Source organism: Tinamus guttatus, unplaced genomic scaffold (assembly GCF_059628265.1).
Source record: "Tinamus guttatus ecotype Peru unplaced genomic scaffold, ASM5962826v1 Tinamus_guttatus_pri_ptg000104l, whole genome shotgun sequence".
NCBI classification, from domain to species: Eukaryota; Metazoa; Chordata; class Aves; order Tinamiformes; family Tinamidae; genus Tinamus; species Tinamus guttatus.
In genome coordinates, this window is record NW_028288638.1 from 3665232 (window position 1) to 3691219 (window position 25988).

General features: G+C 38.1%; 1 protein-coding gene across 1 annotated transcript in view; it reads right to left on the reverse strand.

Moving 5' to 3' along the window:
* Positions 1-25988, reverse strand: part of SUGCT (succinyl-CoA:glutarate-CoA transferase) — a 286888-nt gene that overhangs the window by 181467 nt on the left and 79433 nt on the right. The window contains exons 12-13 of the mRNA XM_088520850.1: positions 7361-7432; positions 3935-4032 (exon numbers count right to left, since the gene is read on the reverse strand). Of these exons, the coding sequence (XP_088376976.1) occupies positions 3935-4032; positions 7361-7432 (170 nt within the window). The remainder of the gene's footprint in view (positions 1-3934; positions 4033-7360; positions 7433-25988) is intronic.

A 25988-nucleotide genomic window follows, 5' to 3' on the forward strand; every position in this document is an offset into this window, starting at 1 on the left:
CTGTTTCCTGTAACTCCCTCCTCGCAGCCCCACATAAGAAGCCGGTCTCCCAGGCACAGTGCATCATTCTGGAGTTGTCAATGCGCCAATCCTTTTCATTGAGGTCTGACCATCTCCAGAGGTATGTGAATTTGTGCTCCCTGCCTGCCCTCCTTCCTTCCTCCTCTTTCTCCTTCTCTTTCATGTGGCCTCTGTAGAGGGGGCTGAGATATTGGAAGCAGACAGCAAGCACACAGAGGCTATGGTGAAGAGCTGAGGATAGATGTGCTTCCCTCTTCAGGTATGTCAGGGGAGAGAAGGAATGAGAAAACTCTGAAAGGATAGGAGCAATTCGCACCTCTCAGAACTGTTGTTTCAAGCTATATTATCTTTCAAGACATATTCATCTCCATCCTGTACTCTCACTCAGCTCAGGACATCTGACTGTGATGAATAGGTCATTTCACACCTTTCTGAAAACTCTTCTGTTTAAAGGTCAGTTTATTCTAAGTGCTCTATAATCCGCATGCTTATCTAACTGCCTTGAAATCTAGTACAGTTACCGCAGGTGGTGAATAGTATTATTGATCTAATTTAGGGGTCATTTGAGTCAAAAATTCCCAAGATACAGGCCTTGAAAAAAAAAATCATTCTTTAACACTGAGTGATTGTACCAGTGTTTCCTTTGTACACGTATCTAGAATCAAACCCTGGCCAAAGAAGCTCAATTGCTTAAAATTTACCCTAGTAAATGAAAAGCATCTCCCGCCTCCTTGGTAGTCAGAGTTCAGATGTTTTCAACAATTTTTGCCCTACACATGCAGTGAATTAAATGCTCAGGACTTCTGGGAATTGCTTACCCTCAAAGTAGGTTTAAACATTTCTAAGTAAAACCTGGGAAATCCTTGTCTTTAAGAGGAAGAGATTATGAATCCTTCTTCCTGCCCCTACTAAAGAATCATGAATTGAAGTCAGTCCATTTTGAAATTTGAGAAAAATAGGAAAGGAAAAGGTAACTGATACCTACAGAAAGAACTCCAAATACTCCTGTCATCCAGGAAGGGGACAGATTACATAGGTCAATGGAAGCCCAGCCAAGGAAAGACTACAGCAGGGACCTGAACTCAACGAGATTATATAGCATCAACAACTTGGAAAGAAAGTGTGCAAATATCTGCTGGGCAATAGTAATGATATATGGATAGTAGAGTTCCAAGTCTCTACCATACAAATGATTTTTAAAACACCGATAACTTAGATGGACAGCAAGGACGTATAAACTGAAAATGGTGCGAAAATAAGTTATGGGCAAGAGAAGGAGACAAAAAATATATGTTTCCTCTCATATGTTTATAGTCACCATAAACCCTTGTTAAGATGCTGGGACAGGCTACATCCATTAATTTTTTGACTGGTCTTACCACCAGCAACGCTTTCAAATTATTCCACTGTATGACCATAATATCTATTTTACTATGTTTATTAAAAAGAGAGGGAACACTCAGGAATCATCAGACTCCCATACAAAAAAAATGAAAACATTTTTTCTGCTTGCTAATTCCACTGCAACAATACTCCCCGCAAAAAGTTTCTCCAGCTCAAGTCAGATGCAGCCTGCCCGATGAAGCACCAAAATAAGTCATGGATTAAAGGCCTAACTAAATCCTTAAAATACTTTTATGTTCCTTTTTGCCTTTCATCATGCAAACAGGACAGGTTCATCTCAAAAATAAATGTGGTATGATGATAGTAGATCGCACTGCTACAGTAATCACAATTCTTCTATGCTGCTCCAGCTAATGTGTCCATAAATTCACCATGGATGGTGAATGCAGCAGGAGGCATTTATTATCAACTAATGCACCTTAAGCCTAGATTTTCTGTGCTATGGAACCTGCAATAATATCAAGCAACCTGTATTTTAATTAAGATCTTTTTCAGTGGAATCCTGTCATTACTATTTTGTCATTTCCCTTTATTTCTCATGGGATGACATTTTTCAGCACTGACAAACTGTTCATTTGCTTCTGTAAGTGACTACAGCAAAAAAATGAACAACATAAAACTTTACAAACAGTGCATTAGCAAATAAGAGCAGAATTGCCATGAAATGTGTATGAAAACAAATGCAACATCCACTAGAATGCCAAAGATATTTGTTATAGTCAGTGTTTCAAAACTGAGTGCCAGATTAATTCACAATATAAAACATAACAGAATACTACTGAAAGTGTCCACACTAAGAGCATGTATATACTTGCATCCGCACTTGCATATAAATTACACAGAAACTCAACTTAAATGATGCTAACAGATCATAAACTCTAGTAGAGGAAATATAAAGCAGTAACTGAAACAGCAATAAGGTAAGACAATGAACTAATGTATAAAAATTAAAAATCTGGTGATCCATTCAGAGAACCTTGAACTTTAGCATCTTACTCAAATATTTCATCTATGAAATCTGCATTCAAAATTAGTAACAAGGAAAATACTGCTTAATAATTGATCCATGGGTGGCAAAACAGGACTCATAATGGGTGCCAGGATAAGTCAGATAAATGTCACCATAAACGAAATGAACTCCAAGTAGTAACTCTGCATGAATCAACTTTGAAACTAAGTCTCAAGAACGTCACAGCACAGAAATAGGTCAAAACAAAATTATTCCCTTTTAAAGGCTTAACAATTATAGGATGAGTGGGTTCATCTATGCCATCACATTACATTTATAATAGGAAGCAAAAGATGAGCTCAAAAAGTTTATAATGAATAGTTTCACCACTATTTTTTGAAATGCAAAGTCACCTTGGATTTCAATATTTCACCAAGTACAAGATACCTGAAAATGGATAGGTAAGGCAAAGACAAAAAGTGCAAAGAAACAGGAAGAGGCAGAAACACTTTCTATATATATTCTTTAATGCAAGCTCTTTCCGGATCTCAGTTTCCAAAAAAATGTGTGCAGTTGGCAGTAGAGGAAGCAGTTTAATACTGAAACTGTGTTCTCAGATGAAATGCAAAGGCAACTGACTTGGTGCTCCCAAGTAAACAAATAATCTGTCTGAACGATAATCAGTATACATACTTGTTAACAAAAACTCATACATGTCACAGCTTCAAAGTCTCAAAATAATCATATAACTTCTCTGGAATCATTGACAGCCTGGACAGAATGTCTTCTCTGCTCTTTCCCGAAAACGTGAAGTGGTGCTGAAGCCACTTTTGGGTAGACTTACAGATTCATCGACAGGTTCATAGTCTTAGCCGAGCAAGACATAACGTGGCTGGTCCTAGCTATTTTTTATTTTTCTTATGTGATATAAATCCAACATCCTCTTCTTCATCAAACAGAGAAGGATTCCACAGAAATAATGTTTTCTCAGACAGAATGAGGAAGATAACAACTAGGTTATTTTAATATCTCAAATAAAAGTTTCCTTAACTGCCTCAGATAATTTTGCAGGTACTTAGAAAATTAAGGTACTTGGAAAGATGATTCCCATACAGAATAGTAAGCACAAACCCTTTTGTTTCAAAAGGCAAATCCTGGGGCACCGACTACCGCCAACAGAACCAGCAGTGAGGGAGCTGCATCATGTAGAACTCCCTTGGATACAGAAACTATCGGTAAAAATTTTAAAATCCCAATTGTAGAGGAAGCGAAGTATTCTGCAAGCATTTGATTTACAGGATTTACACTGGTCTGGAAAAGCAAAAAGTTCTCATTGTTTCACTAGAACTCAAGTTCCTGATGATACATTAAAACAGTCTCTGAAAATTTAAAAACTATGGTTTGGATTCTTTCTAGACCCTGTAGTCTGTGTGCAAGTGCTTTCAATCCTTTTAAAAAATAAAGTATCTCAAAAGATTAAAGTAAAATTTTCATATGATGTGAACTCGACCATTTTTTAATACCAGAGTTAATGCCATTCTTCCTTTTTAATGAACTTACCGGGTTGATAATATTTCAATAAGTTCTTTTCTGTTCTGGACTCTCAGTTTATTTATTTTGTATCTGGAATCCTTGCTAAGTTCAGGCAAATCCAGAATCTAAGTAAAAATAAAAGCAAGAAATATGCTTGGCTGGAGATCATATATATAGCTAGGAAAATTCATTATCAGTTGAAGATAGCTTTCCAAATAACCCTACTTCCAATTAATATTTTCACAGGGACTAGGAAATTAAGAAAATACACAGCCACTTATTCACTGTTATATAACTAGCACACAAAAAGAGAGAAATTAAACTGAAGATCCGAATCTTAGTCCGTAGCTTCCACTACTAGCCAGAAAAGACTCTTGCTCTTATATGGTAGAACATTACCGAGATTGTAAATTATTATCGTGAGGTTAGAGAGATCTGTGGGACTATACTGCACTCAGTTATATGACACTGAATAAGAAATATGAGTCTACTTGATATTTATACTAGACTGAAAAAAACCTATATCTAAGAATATTTCTTTTCCATTTGAGCAATTTCTGACAAAAAGACAAACAAAAAGAAAATGTGTTTTTCTATTGGAATATCATAGTTTGTCTTTATGATTTCTTCAGAAAGAATTAATAAAGAAAATTGGAGGTATAACCTCCCAAAAAGGAGAAATATATCTTCTACATGTAACTCCCACTTGGCATGTTAAAAACTTAACCGTCATGCAAAGACAATTTGAGCTAGACCATAAAGGGAATTAAATGTAGAGAATGAGACTGGAAGTTTTTTAGGGGCATTTACAAGACAGATTAGCCATGTGGACGATCAATATTTACTATATATCTATTCATGCCACAATGTGTTTATACAGAACATAAATAAATGGAATTAATTGTTTTCCAAATTTAATAATAATAAAAAACCCAATAACATTAGCTACTAAGGAAGGCAGAAAAGAATCTTAGAAAGGAAAAGTCGGTCATGTATTCTTCATGTATTTTTACTCACTAACACTCACTTAAAATCCATTTTTCTTATGCTAAGCCTTATAATCATTTTAAACATGTTACATTTTTCCTGGGCCATTTCCAAAATGGCTTATAAGGAAAGCATTGCTAACTGAACACCCTACAGCCCTACAGCCCACCGTCCCGTCTCAGCCAGTGGCTGAATGCTGATACTTACGACGAGTAAAGCAGCAAGACCAGTATATATGATGCTTCCTTAATATTCATCCAAGCTTCCACTACTTTTAGATGAAAATCTTTCTGAGATGGTGGTTCCTATGTATTTAGCAATTCTTAATGTTTTTTTATTAACTTTCCAGTCACCCTTTGAATTCATGAACTTATCTACTACAACACATAAAACACACAGACTGGTGTCAATCTCTCTTGAATTTGCCTCAAATTTAAAATTCTACTAATCTTCTCCCAAGTGGTTAAGACCAAGGCCACTAGCATGTAGTGACTGCTTGGTTTGCTGGTGTGAATAAGGACATGGGCTTAGTTAGCTGCCAAGTGAGTAGCCGTTGACATCCTCATCAACAAAAAAGTTATTGATCTAGAATGACAAAAGTAAGCATGGCAACTGAAGTGCCAATAGAAATATGCTAAAACAATTATAATTTTACATAACTTTTCTACAGATTTCTATCTGGAAGGAATACAAAATATGAATCTAGCTTTTTCCATCAACACTTAGCTCACTGCATACTCTTCTCTTTGAGGTTTACATAACCTACTTTATGAAAAATCATCTTATATCACAATCTAGCTTTAGACATTTTTTTTCTTGTCTGGAAGTTTAACAATAATATATGTACCCCCTTAAAATTATTTCTTCTTTATAACACTGTTATTTTGGGGAGTTAAAAATCATGGCCGTTAAAAAAAACGAAATAAATGTTCGAAATAAATGATCATGAGTATTTATTTATGAGAGCTTCAACAACTGAGAAATTTCTAAGAAAACTATGGTTTCATTTGATGAGTTATATGAAAAATGATCATATGGAATTGCTCACTATACTGTTTTAATTAACATTACTGATTTCAGCTTTAACTTAATATCCATCTGTTTTAAGGCTGCATGTCTATATATGTTCCTATAATTTTTTTCTGACTAACAAATGCATGTTTGAGAAGACATTCACTAATGTGCCATTCATTTTTTCTGCATCATGCTGCCAATATTATTTTCTTTATTTCACTGTGACCATTTGGAATGAAATTGCTGTTCTCCTTTTCTAGGCTTTCTTTCAAGCTCAATTACAGTACAGTTGGCATTTAGAGTGCGCATCTAAGAACACACATTTAGAGTTCATGCTGTCTGCATTTTCCCCCCCAATACTTGCAAAATTCTTTGTATTATCCTTTGTTTATCCACAAAAGCACAGTTTCTGAAGACTCTTGTTCAGCATTCCCACCTAGACTGCAGCGGTTACGCGTCGGGATGCAGTTTTGCAGTACTGTACCGCTACGAAATGTGTTTCAGCCAGTAGTGTCACAAAGCAATTATCCAAGGCCCCAAAGGAGTTGCAGTTAGTTTTTCCTGGCTTTTAAAAGCCAGGATTTTTTTGTTTGTTTGTTTCGATCTTGCTTGCTAACTGCTTGTATGAAATGATATGGTTGAAGCAGAATGTTTGCAATTGTTGATAGCTTCAGCCAGCTGTTATATCTCTTGAGCATGTGTCTTCAGGGCAACAGCTTCCACACATTCCATATTTTTTGCACCAACACATCTTAAAAAGGTTCTCTAGTAGCAATTTCAATGTTTGAATTAGTGTTCTTAGTATTTACTAAAGGTTCACTAGGATGTTGAGGGCTTTCCTGTACTTAGAAAGTCCTCTTACTTTATTGACTCTTGCCCTTTACTGTGTTTTTAGTTCCAAATCACCTTTGACTTAGCATAGAACATATGTTTAACAGTGTTCATGGCATTCCATTGGCTTCTACCTCACTCAATTTCTCAGCAACTTAGCAGCGCAAAACCATGTCTATGATAATTTGATAACTGTGAAAACGCTAGTCTTTTTAAAAACAAATACGAAAACTATTTCTTAGAAAGATCTAACCACGGAGGTGTGGTAGCTAGACACTTGCTCAGTCATTAATCTTTATTCATATGAATATAATCACCATACTGTAGTGGCCGAATACCTTTATGGAAAAAAAAAAAAAAAAAAGGACAAAAAACACTCTGCTGCACTGGTTGATTTTGAAGAGGTTGACTTATTGCTTATAACTGAGAGAGCCAATTCAAGCCAAAGAAAGCAGACCTCTCCAGGAAGGTGTAGATGGAGATATGTACCCCCAAACACATTAAGAGATAAGAAAAGGTAAAACAATCACAAGTGCATTGTTTTCTTACTACATTTTCCAGTCATTAATTAACTGTGAACAACTCTACTATTGCTGTATTGTCAGCCTAGAACAGCCTTACCTTGCACACAGTACCAAACTGCTGATCATTTCCAGCTCCTACCACAATGTAGCCATCCTTGGTCTTAAAAGCCTAGAACAAAGATAGGTGATAAACTGTGACTAAAATACAAAATAAAAGTACATTTCACAGGTGACGACATTGTAAATAAAGTTCAACTGCATTCCTTTAATAAATATTTTCAAACTAAAGCTCTAGTTTAATAAAAGTGACTCAAAGTCATCCACATGGCAGAAATGTCACTAATTTAAAAGTAGTCCTTTGTTTTTTCTAGAGTCGAGTACTTATTTTTATTAATAGGTTACTTGCCTGAGGCATCTTGAATCTATTTGCAAATGTGACCCACACTCACAGGGACTGAGGAGCATTTACCAAGATAACCCTTACTTGCTAGAAGTCATTTACTTAGATTCACTCTTTGCCTGATTGAAAGCAAAGAGCTGCACTAAATTCTCGTAGATCCTGGTTGAATACAACAGGCACAAGGTTACAGGGCATTATAAGATAAATCTTCCCTAGCTGGAGCTGTTCTACTTTTTATGAAATACTTTTACACTCATTAATAGGAAAAAGTAGTATTTTCCTTGTGTTCTCAAAAAAAATGATCTCTTAGAGAAAATGGAACTATTTTCCTTTCCAGTTTTAAGAATTCATCTTTTATTTTAGTTTCCTTACACTAGCCCTAATAGCATGTGTCAGGCAGGACACATCATTTCACTGGAAGGAACCAAGAAAATTTGTTATTGGCATGATCCAAGATTTTAAACGCTATGTCAAGACATCTTCAAAAATGGGATAGTGAATAGAGATTCCTCTCTGTGCTACACCTCTCCCTAACACCAGGGTGTGGAACAGAGCTTTCAGTAACAGGCGTTACAACAGCTTCTGCAAGCAGCCAAGAATTTCACTACTTCACTATTTTCACTTTCACTATCTGCTTGACTTCAATACAAAGGCCAGCCGATGGTCACAGTGCCTTACACTAGTTTCTTGCAGGGAATAAATTTCATCTTGCACTCTCAGAAATCAGTTTCTTCATGAGCTATTAGGGCCTGAACTAAAGGAATACATTTCTATTATATATTATGGTAAAATAACATACAAGTATAAGCCCTGATGTGATTAAGGTCTGATAATAAAAAGTCATTTTCCACTGTTGTGGCTTACTCTTCTTCACAAAAGATAGGACTATGCTCTCCTAACTTGCAACTTTTCATAGTTACAGCTACACTCACAGTAGGAATATTCAAAGCTTTAAAATTGTATGTGCAAAAATATGCACACTGAAATGAGAGCAACTGCATCATCTTTACAATGACATTTGTTCTCCATCTCTATGTTTCTCTAAAGAAATCATTTACTGATAAATACTCCGATAATATTTTGGAATATTTGAATATATTCCAAATATTATTTTGGATAATATTTTGGAATTTATTTAATTAAATGGCCACAATGGTGGCTACAATGGTGGCCATTTAATTAACCACTTGAGTCTCAAATTCTTAAGCAAAGGAAGATTAAACTCAACAAACATTCAGTCCCAACCATGAAAAAAAAAAAAAAAAAAAAAAAAAAAACATAGCCCCAAAACTGCAAACATCTAAAAGCATGCATAATATATAGGCACTGCATACTCACACTGAGGAAAGCAGTGAACACAGAAAAAAAGGGAGAAAGAATACAGAAACAAAAATTGAATGTGAGGCAGAGATAATAAAATTTTTAGATAAATTTGTCCATGCAAATTTCTCTCTAAAACAAAAAGGACAGAGTCTGATCTAAGAATATTTAAAACACTTCTTTTTTCAGAACCAAAATTTCAGCAACAATCTGGCTTTTAGCATGAATGAGTATGAACTAAAACTGTCAGTATAAACTTACTACCTTTAGCTACAGGCAAGATAGGTTTCCTTAATCTCTCTGTCCAAATCCAAATCCATCTGTGCTGGTTCTTCAAATTCTCAAACCAGCCACACACAAAGAAAGTGATAAGCACAACATATATCTGCGTACTTATGTAACACTGGTGGGTTTTTTTTGTTTTGTTTTGTTTTTTTGATATGACCACCTACTGCTTCCAGTAAGCACCAAATGCAAATTACTTTACACATTCGTTTAAGCTTCTAGTCTGGATGTCTGTTACAGATTGCAGGGCAGGGCTATGTAGATGTATACAGATCCTCTTTCCCCCTACTCCAAGATACATTTTAACTGGCATTGTCGGCAGACCTTCAACAGCTCACTCTTTATCCATCACTGTTTCTAAGATTGACTTCTCTAAGAGGAGCGTGGTCGCTCACTAGCTGCATAGCACTGTGACACGCATCTGTACCCGTGGGCTGCCAGCGCAGCGGCGCAAGTCACTCGAAATTTAAGGGCCCAGTTATTAGAATTTGTGCTTCAGTTGCTGTGTGGAATGTGTGGGAAAACTGATAATTCTTAATTGCTTTGTATGTCTAAAAGCTAAAACAACAATCATGTCATCCTTACACAACAAAAATGGTATCATAATAAATGCAGCAGTGTCTTTTTCCATGCAGCTTAGCTCAAATGTCTTTGGCCACTATTCTAAGCTTCCCATCACAAACAGCTGATTATTTGCCAGTCACTGCTGCTGATAAAGCATAAACTTGTAAATGCTATTAGCACACTATTGATGCCAACGTGTAAGGGTGAAGACAATGGTTTTATTCATCACCCATAAATGTACACACACCACAGGTTACCACAGGTTACTGTCTGGTCACAGAAAGCTTTGCAATCTTATTATACAAAGGAGAGTCAGGGCAAAGTGCAGACAGACTTTAATGAGATTTTGTTTTGATAAACTGTTGTCCATCACATCAAATCATTTCACATTAGTGCAATAAAAGGCACAACACATACAAGGCAAAAGTCTTTTTTTTCCCTTCTTCTTTCTCTGAAGAATTAGGTCTTTCGATAAGGCTCTTGACAGCATGAGCATGACTTAAACTACTACTTGCATGTGGGATCCTAAACACTGGCACATATACTTGGTGAAGACAAGAAACATAAAAAATGATGAAAAATAGACGAAGAATTGCTACACATCTTACTCACAGAAAAAGCAGAGACAGACACTGCAACATCCAAAAGGATAGTTTTTCAGCATCGTCTGAGAGGACTAGGGGTTTCTAACACATTACAGGACTTCATTGAGACCCAGCACTTCTCTGGATCTGATCCTAGTATGCTGTGTATGCCCGAGATACTTCATATGCAAAACTATTTTAACTTCCACAAAAATACCTGGAATATAAACTCTATCCATCTTCAAAAATGTTCCAGATAGCTTACAATTATTCCCCAATCATGCATACTCTGTATGTTCAAGATGGAAGACAACTTTATCCATAGCTCATTGTCACAGCAAATGAAGACTTACTGAAATAATACGAGGCAAAACTAGCCAGTTGCTGCACACCTCTGTATCAATTATCTTCCAAAATGTTTCAGTTTTAGTGGTTTAAATGAAAAACTGTGTCAATCTCTTGCATTTACTGTTCACTTCATGAATTGTAAGCCAATAAACATTATGACAATCACCGCTCATATGTAAATATCTTTGCAGATGTTTCATATGCATGTTGATTCCTCAAACAAAATTGCAAAATTTACGGGATCCGTGTCAAAAGACATGCCAATTCCAATAAAATGATCAAAAGTCCGAGGCAGTTTCCAATATTGGAATCACATGCATACTGAAACACAAAAATCAAAGCAACAGGAACATCTGCTGCTGCATATATATGGTGGGTTTTTTTTCATTCTTACATAACTCATAGGCATGTTCTCCCAAGAGGTATCACATATACTGAAAGTGAGGAAAAGGAAAAATCTCTAGCAGATTCTGCTGTTTGGGGAAGAAGACACAAAATTCCTTTACCTACTCCTGCAGAAGGATTAATGCACTACACAGCCTTCCATTATCACACAATCACAGACTAGCTGAGGTTGGAAGGGGCCTCTGGAGATCATCTAATCTACTCGCCCAGCTCAAAACAGGGTACAACTACAGCAAGATGCTCAGGGATGTGTCCAGTTTGGTTCTGAATACCTGCAAGGATGGAGACTCCACAACCTCTCCAGGCAACCCGCTCTGTGTTTGACCACCCTCACGCTAAAAAGGTCCATTCATATGTGTAAGTCAAATCTCCTTGTCCCTGGGAATGGCAGGTGCTAGATATGAGAATGTTGATGTTAGATATGAGAATATTTGAAGTATCTTGCAAGATAGCACTGTGCTTTGGTTCAGTGAAGTTGAACGGCAGTATCTCTAAAAAGCATCCCAAAATGGAGCACGACGGGATAGGCTGAAGACTTGCTTTTATAAAATATTTCCGCGCAACACCTGTGTATGTCAGCACAACTGGCAGTGCTCTCAGATGATATTAAGCAAGATCGATCCTCTGAGCTCCTCCCCGAGACCAGGAGCAAGCAGCTTTGGCTGGGCACTGCATGGCTGTTTCGGAGCAGCTGGATACAGTACGGAACAAAGACACCTACTTGAGAAGCCTGTGTGCATAAAAACAGAAAAAGCTAAAGCCATCTTTTCAAAAGAAGCTTTAAAAGCACCTTACCAGCACTTAACAGGAGATCCGTTTTCATATGCCACTTGTCCCTCTCCCCTCCACCCTCTCATTTCCAGCATCCCCTTCATTCATTTATAGAATCACTGAGCAGCCACTCAAACACCATGGGAGCGCGCATGGGTCTCCAATTATGTGCTCCAAGTACCTCCCTGGGATTAATGGGCATGCTCACAGAGAAAAGCTGGTCTCTCGCAGATTTGGAACCACAGAACAATTACAGTGTTACTTTTAATTTATTGCATAATTTGTCTTCATTCACACTTTGAGGTTTCCAACATATTTGATTCAAAGAGAAGGTCATTTAAGGGCAAGTGTTCTCTAAGCTCAACATAAAGGCAGCAATTAGCACAGCAGCCATGTATTCAGGGCTTGACTGCCTTGCTCACAGGCGCTCTTCTCCTGCCAGCCAAATGCATCCACAGCTTACGCTCATTTTCTTTCCTTACTCCGACACTATCAAACTCCAGCTCGGGGACAGGTCCAGATAGGAGATCCTCCCTCTTGCCCCAGGTCCGGAACAGCTGCCTGCCTTTCAGATGGGACAAATTTGGCCCACCTTTTCTCTGTTGGACTTAAACGTCAGCTGAAGCACAGAATCACAATGTACATGCCTTCTTTTTTCTTTCAAGGGAAGAGCACGATCCTTTAATAACAACTTACTATTTAATTACACTGTAACAAATGGGAACAAGACCAAGAAATCTGGTCAGTGGTAGTTCTGAGCAGCAATATAAATCATAAAGACCACACACTGTGAAACTATTTGCCGACTTTGCACTCTCTTCCAGTGAAAGCAAACAGCCAAAATAAAAAATGTAAATTTCCTGGGCTGGAGCAAGGCACACTGAGTGCCCTCGCTCCACAAACCCAAGGAGGGCGTTCCACACGCACACAACGTGCTCACATTGTGCCCTCGGTTTTCCAGGCCTGCCCTACTTGTCTCTCCCTTCACTTCCACGGCCCACCGTGTACTACCCTGCAGACTCACAGCTATCAAGAGTCTACCAGATAGATCAGCACCAGGAATGCCTGCTAGCATTCTCTTCCCAAGAACCCCATTTGCCCGGCTGCCGGGCAGCTACAGGAAAGGGGTTTATGGCAGGATGCAGCATGACTGCTTCAGTGTCTAAGAGGAGGCAGAACACAGGCACTGATGGCAAATAGAGTCCATCAAGACAGTACTCGCCAGGACCACTTACCTCTACAGCACCAATTTATTAGATCCCTGTCCTGACTGACTTGCGAGTTCACGCCTGTCAGACTGCAGAAAAACACATGTGGAAACCAAGGGCCTCACTTTATCTACACGAGTCAAGAACAAAGCAAACAAGAAGCATCAGATGTCACCAGAACGCTCCTTACTGAAAGGGGCAGGCAGCAAAGCTCCCCTGAAGTGTACAGGAAGCAAGTGAATCCAGTCTCCTGCTCTGCAGACTTACACTCTGACCACTCTGCCATTGAAATAACAGATATTCATTAAGAAGTAAGAAAGGGAAGGAACGCGATCGCCTAAGACAATTCTCCTATCCAGTTAGCTGATCACAATTTCTCTTCACCTTTTTTTTTCTTGTTGTTTTTGTCCCCTAAAAACACACAAGATTGATTCCAAACTTTCAAAACCCATAAATTTTTTCACAATAATCAAGGATTGGCTTAAAAATGAAGCTACACCTACAAGCCAACAAATCCAGAATCCTTTGCATTTGGCTTTTTCATTCCTGCCTCTATAGAACATAATTAATTCATGTTTTCAAGTAATTTTCTATAACTGAAGGAATGTATTTTTTAAAGAGTTCCTAGGGCTGTAGGCTCTGGAATTAAGATTTATGTAAGATAGTAAATAATATTCACAGTAAGATCAGAGACTTGGCAACGTTATGTTCAAGAGATGGACTGAGAACTTTTAGCCAAAAGAGAGATTTGAAATGTGTCTAAGTTTAGAGATGCTCTGACCTCAGTTTTCAATTAAGGCCTATTTCTCATAACAAAGATTTCTCATAGTAACAAAGATTAAATGCAGTACTAGTAAAACAAAAAGCTGTCAGTGAAGCAGTGATATAAAAGCATCAGAACAGAGTTCTTCAATGCATGTCTTCAGGAAACATTTTTAATACATCTCTTAGGTGTTAAGGTTTTCAAAGAGATTGCAGCTTGTAGTCACTAAATTGCATTTGCATATATAAGACAGTTTATCTCACCATTATAAAAATATCATTCAGGTATACTATTTACCATATGGAGTTTTGTAGCTATCACTTCATATTCAATATTGGGATGAAGGTTAATTTTGGAGTGTGTCCCCTTGTTTTTAGGTATAAGAGATTTTTCTCTCTATCGTCTCAGAAAACGGCGGCGGGGGGGGCGGGGAGGATAAAGTGACATCCCATTAGAGCACTAGGCAGGAAAGTGCATATGTCACAAGGAAATGCAAACACATTTTCATCACTTTCTAATTTAAATGGAATATACCTCTAACCTCGCCACCCGAACAGCCATGTAAAAACTTCTGCAAGAACAGTGAACAGCCTTAAAGTGAGAAACTTGTTCAGACATTTCTAAAGCATTAAATACCTAAACTATACCTCAATTAAAAATAAATTATCTGATATTGTGAAGTAGCATTAAAAATGTTCCTTACTGCTAAAAAATAAAGTATCATGCACAGAATCACATTCTCCATTGCCGCATTAGTTTCCATTCGTTTTTCAACAATGAAATTACACACACACAGACACGCACACACAAAGTAAATAAACTTTAATCACAGTATCACACTGGAGCCAGTATAATTAATGTTGTGTCAGCATTTCCATTTAAGCCACTAGTTTCAAGAGGTTTATAGCACAGCCATAAAAATTCAGTTAGGCTGAAATTAAGCAAGCAAGGTCTTATACAGCAAGCAACATTTACGTATATATACAGAGAACAGCCAGTTACTACTTATATGGGAATTAAAATAGACGCCTACTGATTTTAAAGGGCACTGTAGAGCTATTTCTTTAAATAATATTTTTCTCAACATTTATAATAATCTCTTAAAAGTCTCAATTCCAGCTATGTTCCTTACCGTTTTTCCTTGGCACACAATACTTCACACAATTTTTCCCAATTTTAGCATTGTTAGCATTGTGGGTTTTTTTCACTTTTCAAGCAAGGAGAGCAATGAAACATATATTTCAAAAAATGAATATTCATGACCACATTCTGGTCCTAATCTGGGACTCCAATCATTACAGAAGGACTATTATACCTTCTTACACCTCTTTACATCTTCCAAAAGTCATAAGATACACCTGTCTGGAAAATCTAAGTGGTCAAATACCAGTTTTAAAAGTGCAATTTAGAATCTCTGATCCTAAATCTGTTTTCAGTAAAAATCACCTGATACTTCACTGTTTCCAACAAAGTGAATTTACATGCATAGAGCCGAGCTGTATTTGTCTCATTATTTTTGTCCTTCTCCCCTTCCCGCTCTTTGGCTTAAGTGACACAGTGGTAAAACTTTCAGAGGCCAGTTTGGTAACGCTGACTACATTTCTGGTACTTCAGATGGAGCCAGGCAGCCTGGCATTTCAAGTGGGGAGCAGTGACCTAGTGCAAGCAAACTAAAACTCACTGACTGGACTGTCATTTCTATTAATTTAAAGGTCCTCATAGCCTAAAGGTCCTGCTATAAAGAAGGCTCTTTAAAAGATGAGCTAAATACTTTGTGGGTTTCTCTGTCAAAAGGCCAGACAAGAAGAGTGAGGGACCCAATTAAACTCATGAGCAAAGACAGAGGAAGAAGCAGGAGAGCAATGCTCTGTCATTTAAAAATGTTAATTTTCACATGATGGACCCATGGAAGTTAAAATTATTTTGCAAGACTGCATCCTCAGTCTGCTCTCACTGGTGCTGATGAGAATCAGTAGAAACACCAGCGAGGACATAACAATTACAGTGGTGCAAAATGGCTGGGTTTCACCAATTGGCACTTTCACAACGTAAAATAAACAGTGCTCATAACTGAAATCTCCCATTTAGCTGCAGGACAGAATGAGCAAAGGCAGGAGAAACTGCACTCCACTCTGCCAGGGTGTCTCTGCCCTATTTTGGAGTTTTTTTTTTTTAATTCTAAATATCTCAAAGAGTAAGTGATCCTACATGCTTTTCGGTAGACACAGCAGAGTATCAGCCTAGTATCAGCTAAGGATTGGTTTCAAGTACTTCAACCTTGACTCTTCAGTTTCCTTGATTTGCAGTTTTAAGCCAGACTTATTAAGCATGTAGCTTAAGGATGTAACAATTGCACTGGTCAGACATCCAGGATGCACACTATTTAAAGCCTTCAGTTTATGCCAAAAAACATCAGCACAGGAGAGCAATAACGCTAGTGGGATCAATGTGTTGCAACTAGGAGTCCAACATTTGTGGGGTGAAAAGTAATACTCAAAGAGACAAGAATTTCCCCTTAATGAGAGTCTAAGAGTCAGAAACCCCCCTCCTCTTCACCTCCCTGTGAATTTCTATTAGACTTGTTTAAAACTACAAAATTCAGATTTCTGTTTTTCCTCTAATACTCCATTTTATTGGTCCCTATTAGTTTAAGGAACATTCAAATCTAAAATCATATTATTGTAATTACAATCTTTATCTACTTTATACTTAGTGTTATTTTAATTGCTACAGCTTGAGAATCACTACAATTAGAAATAAAAATGTTACGCTTCTTGCCAACTTAAAGTTGTGCTGGCCAATATTTAACAAAATTTTCATTCTAGCAATTAGTAAGTGAAATTATCTAATACAGAAGAGCTGAGGAGATCTGCACAGTGTTTAGGGCTTTCTTTTTCCACAGGTCTTTACATCTATGGACATCTATGGCTCTTAGAGTGCATTAGCATAACACAGACAGCTCTGCTTCATGAAAGTATTTGTGCTGGGGAATGGACACAACATAAATGAGCTTCTATTATCACAGCCTTAAATCTACAGCAGGTTTTTATCAGCATAGCTGCTTTTGTGCAAAATTATCTCCCTGCCCTCCCCACAAAGTCTGACCGACATCGTTATGCCTGTAAAACTGTGAAGGAGACAGGAGAACAGAGAAGGAAAAATAATCCCAGCCTTCAAAAGAGGCCCCATTTTTCCCCTGAATATTTAAAGGAAAAAAAGAAAGCTTTTAATCACAGGAAATGTATCCATCATACACTCTTTAACAAGCCTAATTCTTATTAATTTCTAGATTTATTTCAAAATTTTCTTCTTGCTTTATGCTGTCCAAGTGTGTAGGGTCTGGGTGGCTGAGGGGCAGCCGTTCCTGTCGTGACAACACAGAGAGCACGAACACTCGAAAGCGTAATTCTGATTTAATCACGCTAGAGAAGGAGCCTGGGCTTATTTAGAGCAGAATTCTGCTCTGGAGATTACCCAGTCCCACAGTGTTTGAATTTGCTGGTACAACCAGCCAATTAATCTAAGCCCTTGCCTGCCACTTTCTTAAAAAATACCCACTTGCAAACCACAGATGAAAGTTTAGAAGTTAAGAAGCACAACTACATTATTCTCTGCCAAGCACAGTGACACGAGGGGGAGCAGGGGTGCAAAATTACTGCACTTTTGCTACAAACAGCAGCCAGCAGTCGTTCTCCAACACTGCTCCAGTGTTACTACACCTCAGTCAACTAACAGGTAAGTATGAAAGTGCACTGCTTCCACTAGAGTCTTCTGTAAAAACACATACACATTGTACTTTGCATATAAATAATTTTATATGCAGATACTAAAAAAAAGCAAGTGTACATAGACCAGCAGTTAAATTAGACATCACTGACATAGTCAAGTAAGTCTAATGGTACCTAGCTGCTGCTATCCAGGTACTGCAGCACACCCAGGTTAAACCAGCTTAAACAAATACACTGACAATAGCACCTAAGCGTGGAGAGCAGTGTACTCAATAGCTTAGCTCTCACTGGTCATGCCCTGCTTGGATGCTTTTGAAAGCCTCACCCTACTGGCCTGCTGAACACGTAACGAATCATGAACTTGGACAGCAAGGATAGGAATATCAAGCCAAGATTTTCACTGATCATGATTATATTTAAAGTGCCACCTACGAAAAACAGTTTGCACAAAGACTGCCAGTTTCAGTAGACAGGGACATGAACTCTCCTTCCCTTCTGGCCTTCTGTCATCCATTAGGAGAGGAGAGTCTCGAAGGTTTGCAAGCAATTATGGCACACATGCATTTTCAAGCAAGGCTCCTAAATAAGGTGGGAAAAGAACAGGCACGTAGGGAAAAAAAAGAAGAATAAAACATTTACTGTTATGTAACCTGGGATCACAGTTGCTCCCATTCAGACAACAACAACACAAGCAGTGAACAAGAAAAGTAAGGAGGCCTGAATACTTTCATGGACAATTCCTCCATTCAAGATGTCTCTTTACATGAGCAAGTGAAGGAGGGAAAGGCCGAGAAATGCGCAAACCTCGACAGCCGCAGCTGCCATTCATTCCCTGACTATTCAACAGGCTGCACATTCCACACGAGTGTCCAAATCCAGATGTCTGGGAAGGGGCTTTGGCAGAGAGATATTTAATGGATATGGACCAGCATTGACTTGAATAATGACAGATGCAGAAGTTCCTAGACCTCGTTACATCCAAAGAAACGAGCAAATACCTGATGCAGAAAGGTTGTACTCATTCTAAATCTGACCGATGACTTAACAGACCATAATATTTCAGATCACAAAGGAAAGAATTTAGTTGGTGGAAAAAAAAAAAGGAAAAAGTGTGGTGTTTTAGATGAAATTCTCAAACTAGACAATTTAATCTCAAGGATTCTTGTTTTACTGTCCTGTAAGACAGTGGTTCTGAAGAACCACAGGACAGTTTCTTGTGCTGAAAAATACCATTGTGTTCTAAAGTACCAACAGGTTGCCTTCTGCTAAAACTGATGGGAAGAGCTGCAGAATTAGGAGCATGACCTAAAGGCTCATTATTTGCTGAAGGCTCATTATTTTAACTACTAACAGGTAGGCAAACATTTGATTGCACAGAATGCTAATGAGCTTGATTTAAAGAAAAATCAGGCAGTCACTGAGTGAAGTGCATCAGAATGAGCCTCAGAATCACCTGCAGCAACAAAATCGCTACTGTTCTATGTTAAGCGATCAGGAAAAAAAAATCATGTGACCGTGTAAGCTTTTTTTCCCGTCCTTACAGATTTCTTGAATTTCCCACACCAAAGATACAGTACCTGGGTCTCCACAGAGAAAGGATCTCTGCACCCTTTCCAACATATTTATGATCTGTGTCCTGCTAGGGATGGGGAATCTAGGGGAATGAGCTAGGGAACCAAAGCTCATAAAATCCAGAATAAGGTGTGAAACCAGGCGTGCGAGAACAAAGATGGTCCTTGTTCTGAAGGACTTAAATGCAAGTAAAGCATATCATCATTCCAGAGTTAAACCTCGCCCTAATCATATATAAACCAGGATAAAAAGTTCCGGTGAGTGCATAAGTGATTGGTTTGCTTTCCTGACCCAGCTGGGGTGTAGGCTGAAATAAAACACAAGCTCTAACGCTGCTCATGTTGTTGTTCGGACACAACCATAAAAAGCCTGTAGCTAGATTGTAGCTGTCCATCTATTCCTAATGAAATCCCTGTCCTTTCCCTCTGGTACTTCAGGGTTTGCACACGTTTCCAAATGAGCAGAAACACTGGGACGTTACCATCTGAAAACGTGGCTGCTTGTGCCATTTTGCCTCAGTTGACCAAATCCTACCACTCACATGTAATTACATACTGCAAAGCATGCAAGGGCATTTTCTGCTGCCAAGTTTCCTCATATCTTTCTTCTTGTTGAACCAGTGTAACTGAGAATGGCCTACATCCCTTAAACAACTGTGGATCCAGCAACTCCACATTTGGGAAAGGATTTTTTTTTTCTTTTTGAAAAAGGTTAATCTCCAAATTATCTGCATGTCACACATTCTTCCCTGTGTCCCTGTACACAGACCTATTTTCTTGAAGACCACACTTGCCTAACACTGTTTCTGGAGAGAAGCTGGGCAAATCTGTGGCTTCAACAGAACTCTCACACTTTCTCTCATAGAACCAGATGTTATTTCTGGGAAATCAACATATTTCAACTCTTTGGCTTTGAAGCAGTCACTGAAATAGTTACTTCCACCCCCTCGGCACCAGCAAAGCACTTGCCAAAAACAAACAGTCATGGAGCTGCAACAGTAACAGACAGCAGCAAACTTATGCATTGGGAAGTACCTCCTTCATGGTATGTCCTGGCTACAACAGACACAGTAAGCTCCTCAGAAAGGTCAGAGAGGGTGTCTTCCTTGTGAAAGAAGCCATACCAGATGTGCAAGATGATGCTTGGGAATTCAGCAGTTATTCAACCAGCATCAGCTGTCCCCATACCTCCACATCTACCCAAGAGACCTGGCAAAGTAAAGTATGCTGCTGACTTCTTAAAAGCGAAAAACTACTCTTGAAATGCCTTCTCACTGCATTTCATGCCCAGCATTTTCTGCTCTTCCTAAAATGAGAGCTGCATTCATGCCAACAGCTGGAAAAGATCATCATCTAGAGTTGGACCCATGCCTTGCTACTGGCTGGAACAAAAGCCATGGAAGTGCTTTAGTCAGTTGAGTTTAAAACGTTTTTACATAGTGGTCTGAGGATGAAAAGTTCTCCCACAATTCACTGAAGAAAATTTCATACTGTGCTGCGTCCTACTGAAATGCCTGTAGAACTTTCTGCTCTAACCCAGGGGCAGTGTAGTGCCTTACTACGACTCCCCTATGGATTTACAAGATGGACTCTTGGTCTTTTCTAGGGATTCCTAAAAGTAGGCACTTGGTGCTAAAAGCATCTTACAGTATCTTACAGGCAGTTTTGCCAAGAACAGAAACAAATTGAGCAGCTGGAAAAAAGATACTATGGTAAGCATGTTTGTCACGGCAAGAGAAAACAGAATACTCCAATACGAATGGGAGAAAGTGCTGCAGGAAATCAGTGGGAAATCCCTAGGTCCTGGTGCTTACAGTCTCATGGACAGATAGAGGAATTTAAAAGTTCACATGTGTATGTCAGGGAGTATTTGAGGAATCCAAGGATGGGTGCTGTCATGGGAAAGAAGGTGGTTTCCCTTTACTAAAAGATAATCCCAACCAATGCTTCTCTAAACAATTTGTGGAAAATTATAATGGAGAGAGGGCTCCCAAATCCCTAACCGTGAAAATCCTACATTCAGCAATTCTCTGAAGCAATATCTTGATGGTTAAACTGCACTGTGAGTCTACTGTAGTACTATCATTTGACACTGCCATTCTACATAGCACTATCATTCATATTCACAAAGCAGTTTTCTTGTTCTCCCTCTGTCTCCAGACTTTTCTTCTTCATCTGTAAATCTTTTTTAGTGATATGTTTGGTTATACTGAAGAGCAAAAAGATTTATCACTGAACACTTTAGCTCTCTCTTGTCTCATGGGCTATAATTTTTCAGACTGTGGGTCAGGGACCTTTTCATTTCACTGCAACAGCCAAGAGACTAGTTTATCTGGAATGTGCATTTCCCATACCTTCAATAATTTCTATTTGGAGAAAAATTTAAACTACAATTCAAAACTAGCTAGAGCTCCATCTGTTGCAAAGAAACCTCCATCATTTTAGTCTCTGTTGCTTTACCTCCAGCTCTTTCTACTGCACCCACCACATCTCAACTAAGGACAGAAAGGAGGCAACAGACTTGGCCATTCTGTTGGGATTTCTTCCTTTCATTTAAAGAAATAAAATACTACTGGAGAAACCGCAATCAGCTTTCTCTCACGTCAGCCTCACCTTATCAGTTACTAGATTTTATTGTTTGACTATCTGGCAGGTCATCCCTGTTTTTTAAAGGGGTAAAGACCTTTCCCTGACAATCTCCCGGGAGACTGATAAAGAACTGTTGATCCTTCTCTTCGGAATCCTTGAAGCAATGACCTTAGGCTAAAATTTCAAGATAATATTTGCTGCTATTGCCAGTTCTCTTCTGCATTTTGCATCGACTATCTGGGATAGATAAAGCACTCTCTGCTACCCTCATTACAATGGCTAAGAACCAGGGGAACTGAGCTCTAAGAGAGAAATTCAGTTAATGACAGGTATTTTTAAGAATTCTATAATACCTTCATTATTCTAAATTATGAACTACTTCCTTCGCCATTTAAGTTTTTTGTTCTTTTCTTTTTAATAAGTCTCTGTAGAATTATAGCAATTATAAAATATCTAGAATTTTGAAACATTCCTGAAATGCAGGCATGACACTGGCTTCATTTCCTGTTTCCATTTTAACTTTGCATTGCAGAGTTTTAAGTATATCTTCGGGGAAAAAAAACACTATTTATTATGAACTTGCTTTATTTCATTTGGCAAGAAAACATAAAGAAAACAATTAGAATTCTTCCAAAATGTCTATTTACCAAATAAAGGCAAGATTTAAAATAAAATTACTATTCGGGTTTCAGCTGCTAAGAGCAACACAACTCATCTCTCAGGATCAAACCACCAATATCTACTCATAAAAGGGTACGGCTATGTAAAATTAAGGCTGACACAGCATTGGGCCCAGATATTTGAGGTTTGGATACTTAACCATGAATTTCCTTCCTTTTATGATCTTAAGCCAGAGGACAATAGTCATATTCTCATCTCATATTTGGTGAATTTTCTTGGGCTTCTGTTTTAAATGTTAACATACAGTGATACAGCCTTGAGCGATAGCACAAAGAAACACATTATCCAAATCTAGCCGTTTATCACATATGCTATGAAATCATTCAAGCTTCAACAAATAATTTTTTTCCCATGGAATGATAAGGGATCCATAACAAAGTGGATTTTTTTTTTTAATGTCACTCACCAATGTCCACATACTACATCAGATGGCAGGGTATAAAACCTTTTTTGATTAAAGGCTATAATATTATGAGTCTCCTAACTTATTCTAAATTATTTTCTAAGGGAAAGAGAAAAATATATATTTATCTGGAAAAGAGCCTTCATCAGCAATTCGTTTGTTGTTCTCACTTTATACAGACTACACGACTGCAAGTCTGCACCAGATTCTCCTCAGCCATTGAAAACTGTTTTGAATCTAAAAAAATCAGCAATAGAGAGACCACTTTATGAAATAAATTTACACAAGTCAAGTATTTCCTGCATGTCTTTTTTTTTTTAAACAGCACTAGCCAAACACAATATTAGTACACAAACATGAAAATTATGAAGCTAATGAAATTAAGACAAAACAAACTGACAGCCATTATTAGCAAGAAATTCTTTAGCACAGAAGGTTTTAGAACTTCACAATTTTCCAGACAAACTTGAACAAAATTGTTAAGCTTTATAAATACATTGGTTATTTATTTACTTATTTATTATTAGTGGGGCAGGATGACTAAAACTACTTCTTCCTTTTAGCACACTTAGTTTCATCTCAGCAAGACCAAGGAGCCAACCTTTGAGAGAGAAATTCTAACAAATTATCCAATATATGAGAGCTTTAGCAGGTATCTCCACATATATTTCCTTTCCTCTTACACACATGAAGCATACTGGATGTCATTGATCATACCATGCTAAGTGTGTGGAGTATATGGGGATTCAAGTTTCCATGTTTTGGGCAATGCCATTTCATTTTATAGACTCAAAGCTAAGATGTTGGTGCTTTTCAAATCACATGCTCTCTCCACTTTAGTTTAGACTCAACACCTTGGTTCAAACTGCACTCACTGTAGGACTAGCTATTGGTCCAGTTCTGACACCCTTATAGGGTAGCATTTTATTCCTCAAAAGTAAATTCAAGAACACACTTTCTGCAATATAACTAAGAAGCACAAACAGCCTCTTTGTTTGTACTGCCATTTCTTTGTTTTGCAGCCAGGTAAACATCTGGAGATATTGTTACCACTCCTGCAACACTTTTAAACAGGAGACAAGACAGGAACACTCACTTCTCGCACTCCTTCCTGTTTTATGCACCGACAAATCAAATACAACTGGAGTCTTGTAACCTAGGGAATATAAAACGTGTCCAGTACTACAGGGTTCCATAGCGTTAGCACTCCCGAAACAGACGCCAGTTGCACAGACTGCCCTGTTGTCTTCTTGCAAAAGGAGCTGGAGGATTCACTGTGGGCTGCATCCATTAGAGCAAGAGAGGACTGGCATTTAGATCAGATACAGTCAGTAAGGCTGTGTGCATCTTCAGCACTACTCTCAAAACCAAACTCTTTGCCACCACACGCTGATGACAAGCACGCAGGTGGAGTCACAGGGCGGCTCTGGGACATGTGGAACCTCCCTAGCTGACCCAAATGTGCCACACAGCCTAATGTAACATCTGGAGAGACTAACCAACTATCTGCAAGGCAGCCGTATGGATGTGAGGCACACTCACTGCCTCTGCAAACTGCTAATAGGATGAGCAATTCAAAGGCATAAATTAACCCCTTGGTCTTTTTTTTAAGTAGGTGAAACTTTCGTTAATTTGATCTTTCACCTCGACTTTACAAAGCATAGGAATTGTAGCCATCTTCTTTCACACAGCCTCACAGGGACCAGGAGAGCTGATCACCCAGCTACCGGTAGGACAACTCATGGCCACTCAATCCAAGACAGCATTGCTGTATGGTGTCACACTGTACCACCACATTTTCAGAGGACTAATTATTTTCTCCCTCCTTTGATCTCATTTTATTTCATCCATGTTCTCTGATCATCAGTTCAGTACACCCAGATGCCACAGTCCTGCATATTCCTTATATGGGAATGATCTGACATAAAGTTCCTCTAGCTTTTTAAAAGGCCAACATGGCAGAAGTAAATGACTTAACGTCACATAGCCAAAGCAATAGAATGACTTGAAAGATACTTCACTTTTAAGATTGTTTTTTTCTCCCTGAAAGTGCTTGTATATTTGTTACTCTCAGTTCTTAATGTTTAAAATGAAAGAACTAACCTCCAGTAGAAGAAACAGTAACAGAAGAATACAGCATTGCTACAGAGAAAAGGTCTATTTCCTTAAAATATCTAAGGCCTGTTAATTGGCATCAACAGAAGAATAGATTAAGGTGTAAAACAATCTGCCTAGACAAATTCTATTGAATTTGCATTCTTTATAGAAAAACAGACTTTCTAATGAATGAATTTGACACTCCTATCTGAAAACTACACGCCTTGCCTGTATTGTTCTTCTCAATACACACAAGAATAGATTAATTTTGTTTTGCTTTCAAAAATACATTACTTTATAATACAACATGAAACAGATTTTTTTTCTTAATGAATGTTTATGGAGGAAGACAAATCCAGAACTAAAATTAACTAAAACTAAAATTAAATGCTTTCTGCCTACAGAACAGGCTTTAGAGAAAGGTCTTCCCACCCAGATGTGCCACAGTCAACCCAACTCTGTAGATCCTACCCGCTTCCAGGATGGAGATTGAAGGCTGCTCTCCAGACTGTAATGCTCCTTGGCCACTCAATTGTCAAGATACCAACTGCCATAGGGTTGCAAGAAAACTCTGTATTTAGGAACCTTTCTGAAGCAATGTTTTTGTTCTTCTGTTTTTAATCTAGCTCTTTGGTGGTAAAAATGGGCATAGCTTGGATGACAAGTACTGATTTAAGATTGAACATTCTAGCCCGTTGTGGTTTTACCTTATTTATATGAATGTCAAATATTCAAATGTTCTTTTAATAAATAAATATTTTTGTTACTTGATTTATCTCAACCACCCTCTTAAACTACATTAAACAAACAAAAGGCTGTTTAACCAAATGGCTCATCAGCATCTAAGCAAAATAATTCTAATCTAACACAGCTACTATCATCTGCTTCAGGATAAAGCTTGCAAAGGCATTATTTTTAACAAGCACAACCAATGGCTTCTGTGGTAATCCAAACTGGCAGGAAAGCCCAAAACTATTCATTAAGATAAATGGGCCACAAAAACTTGGT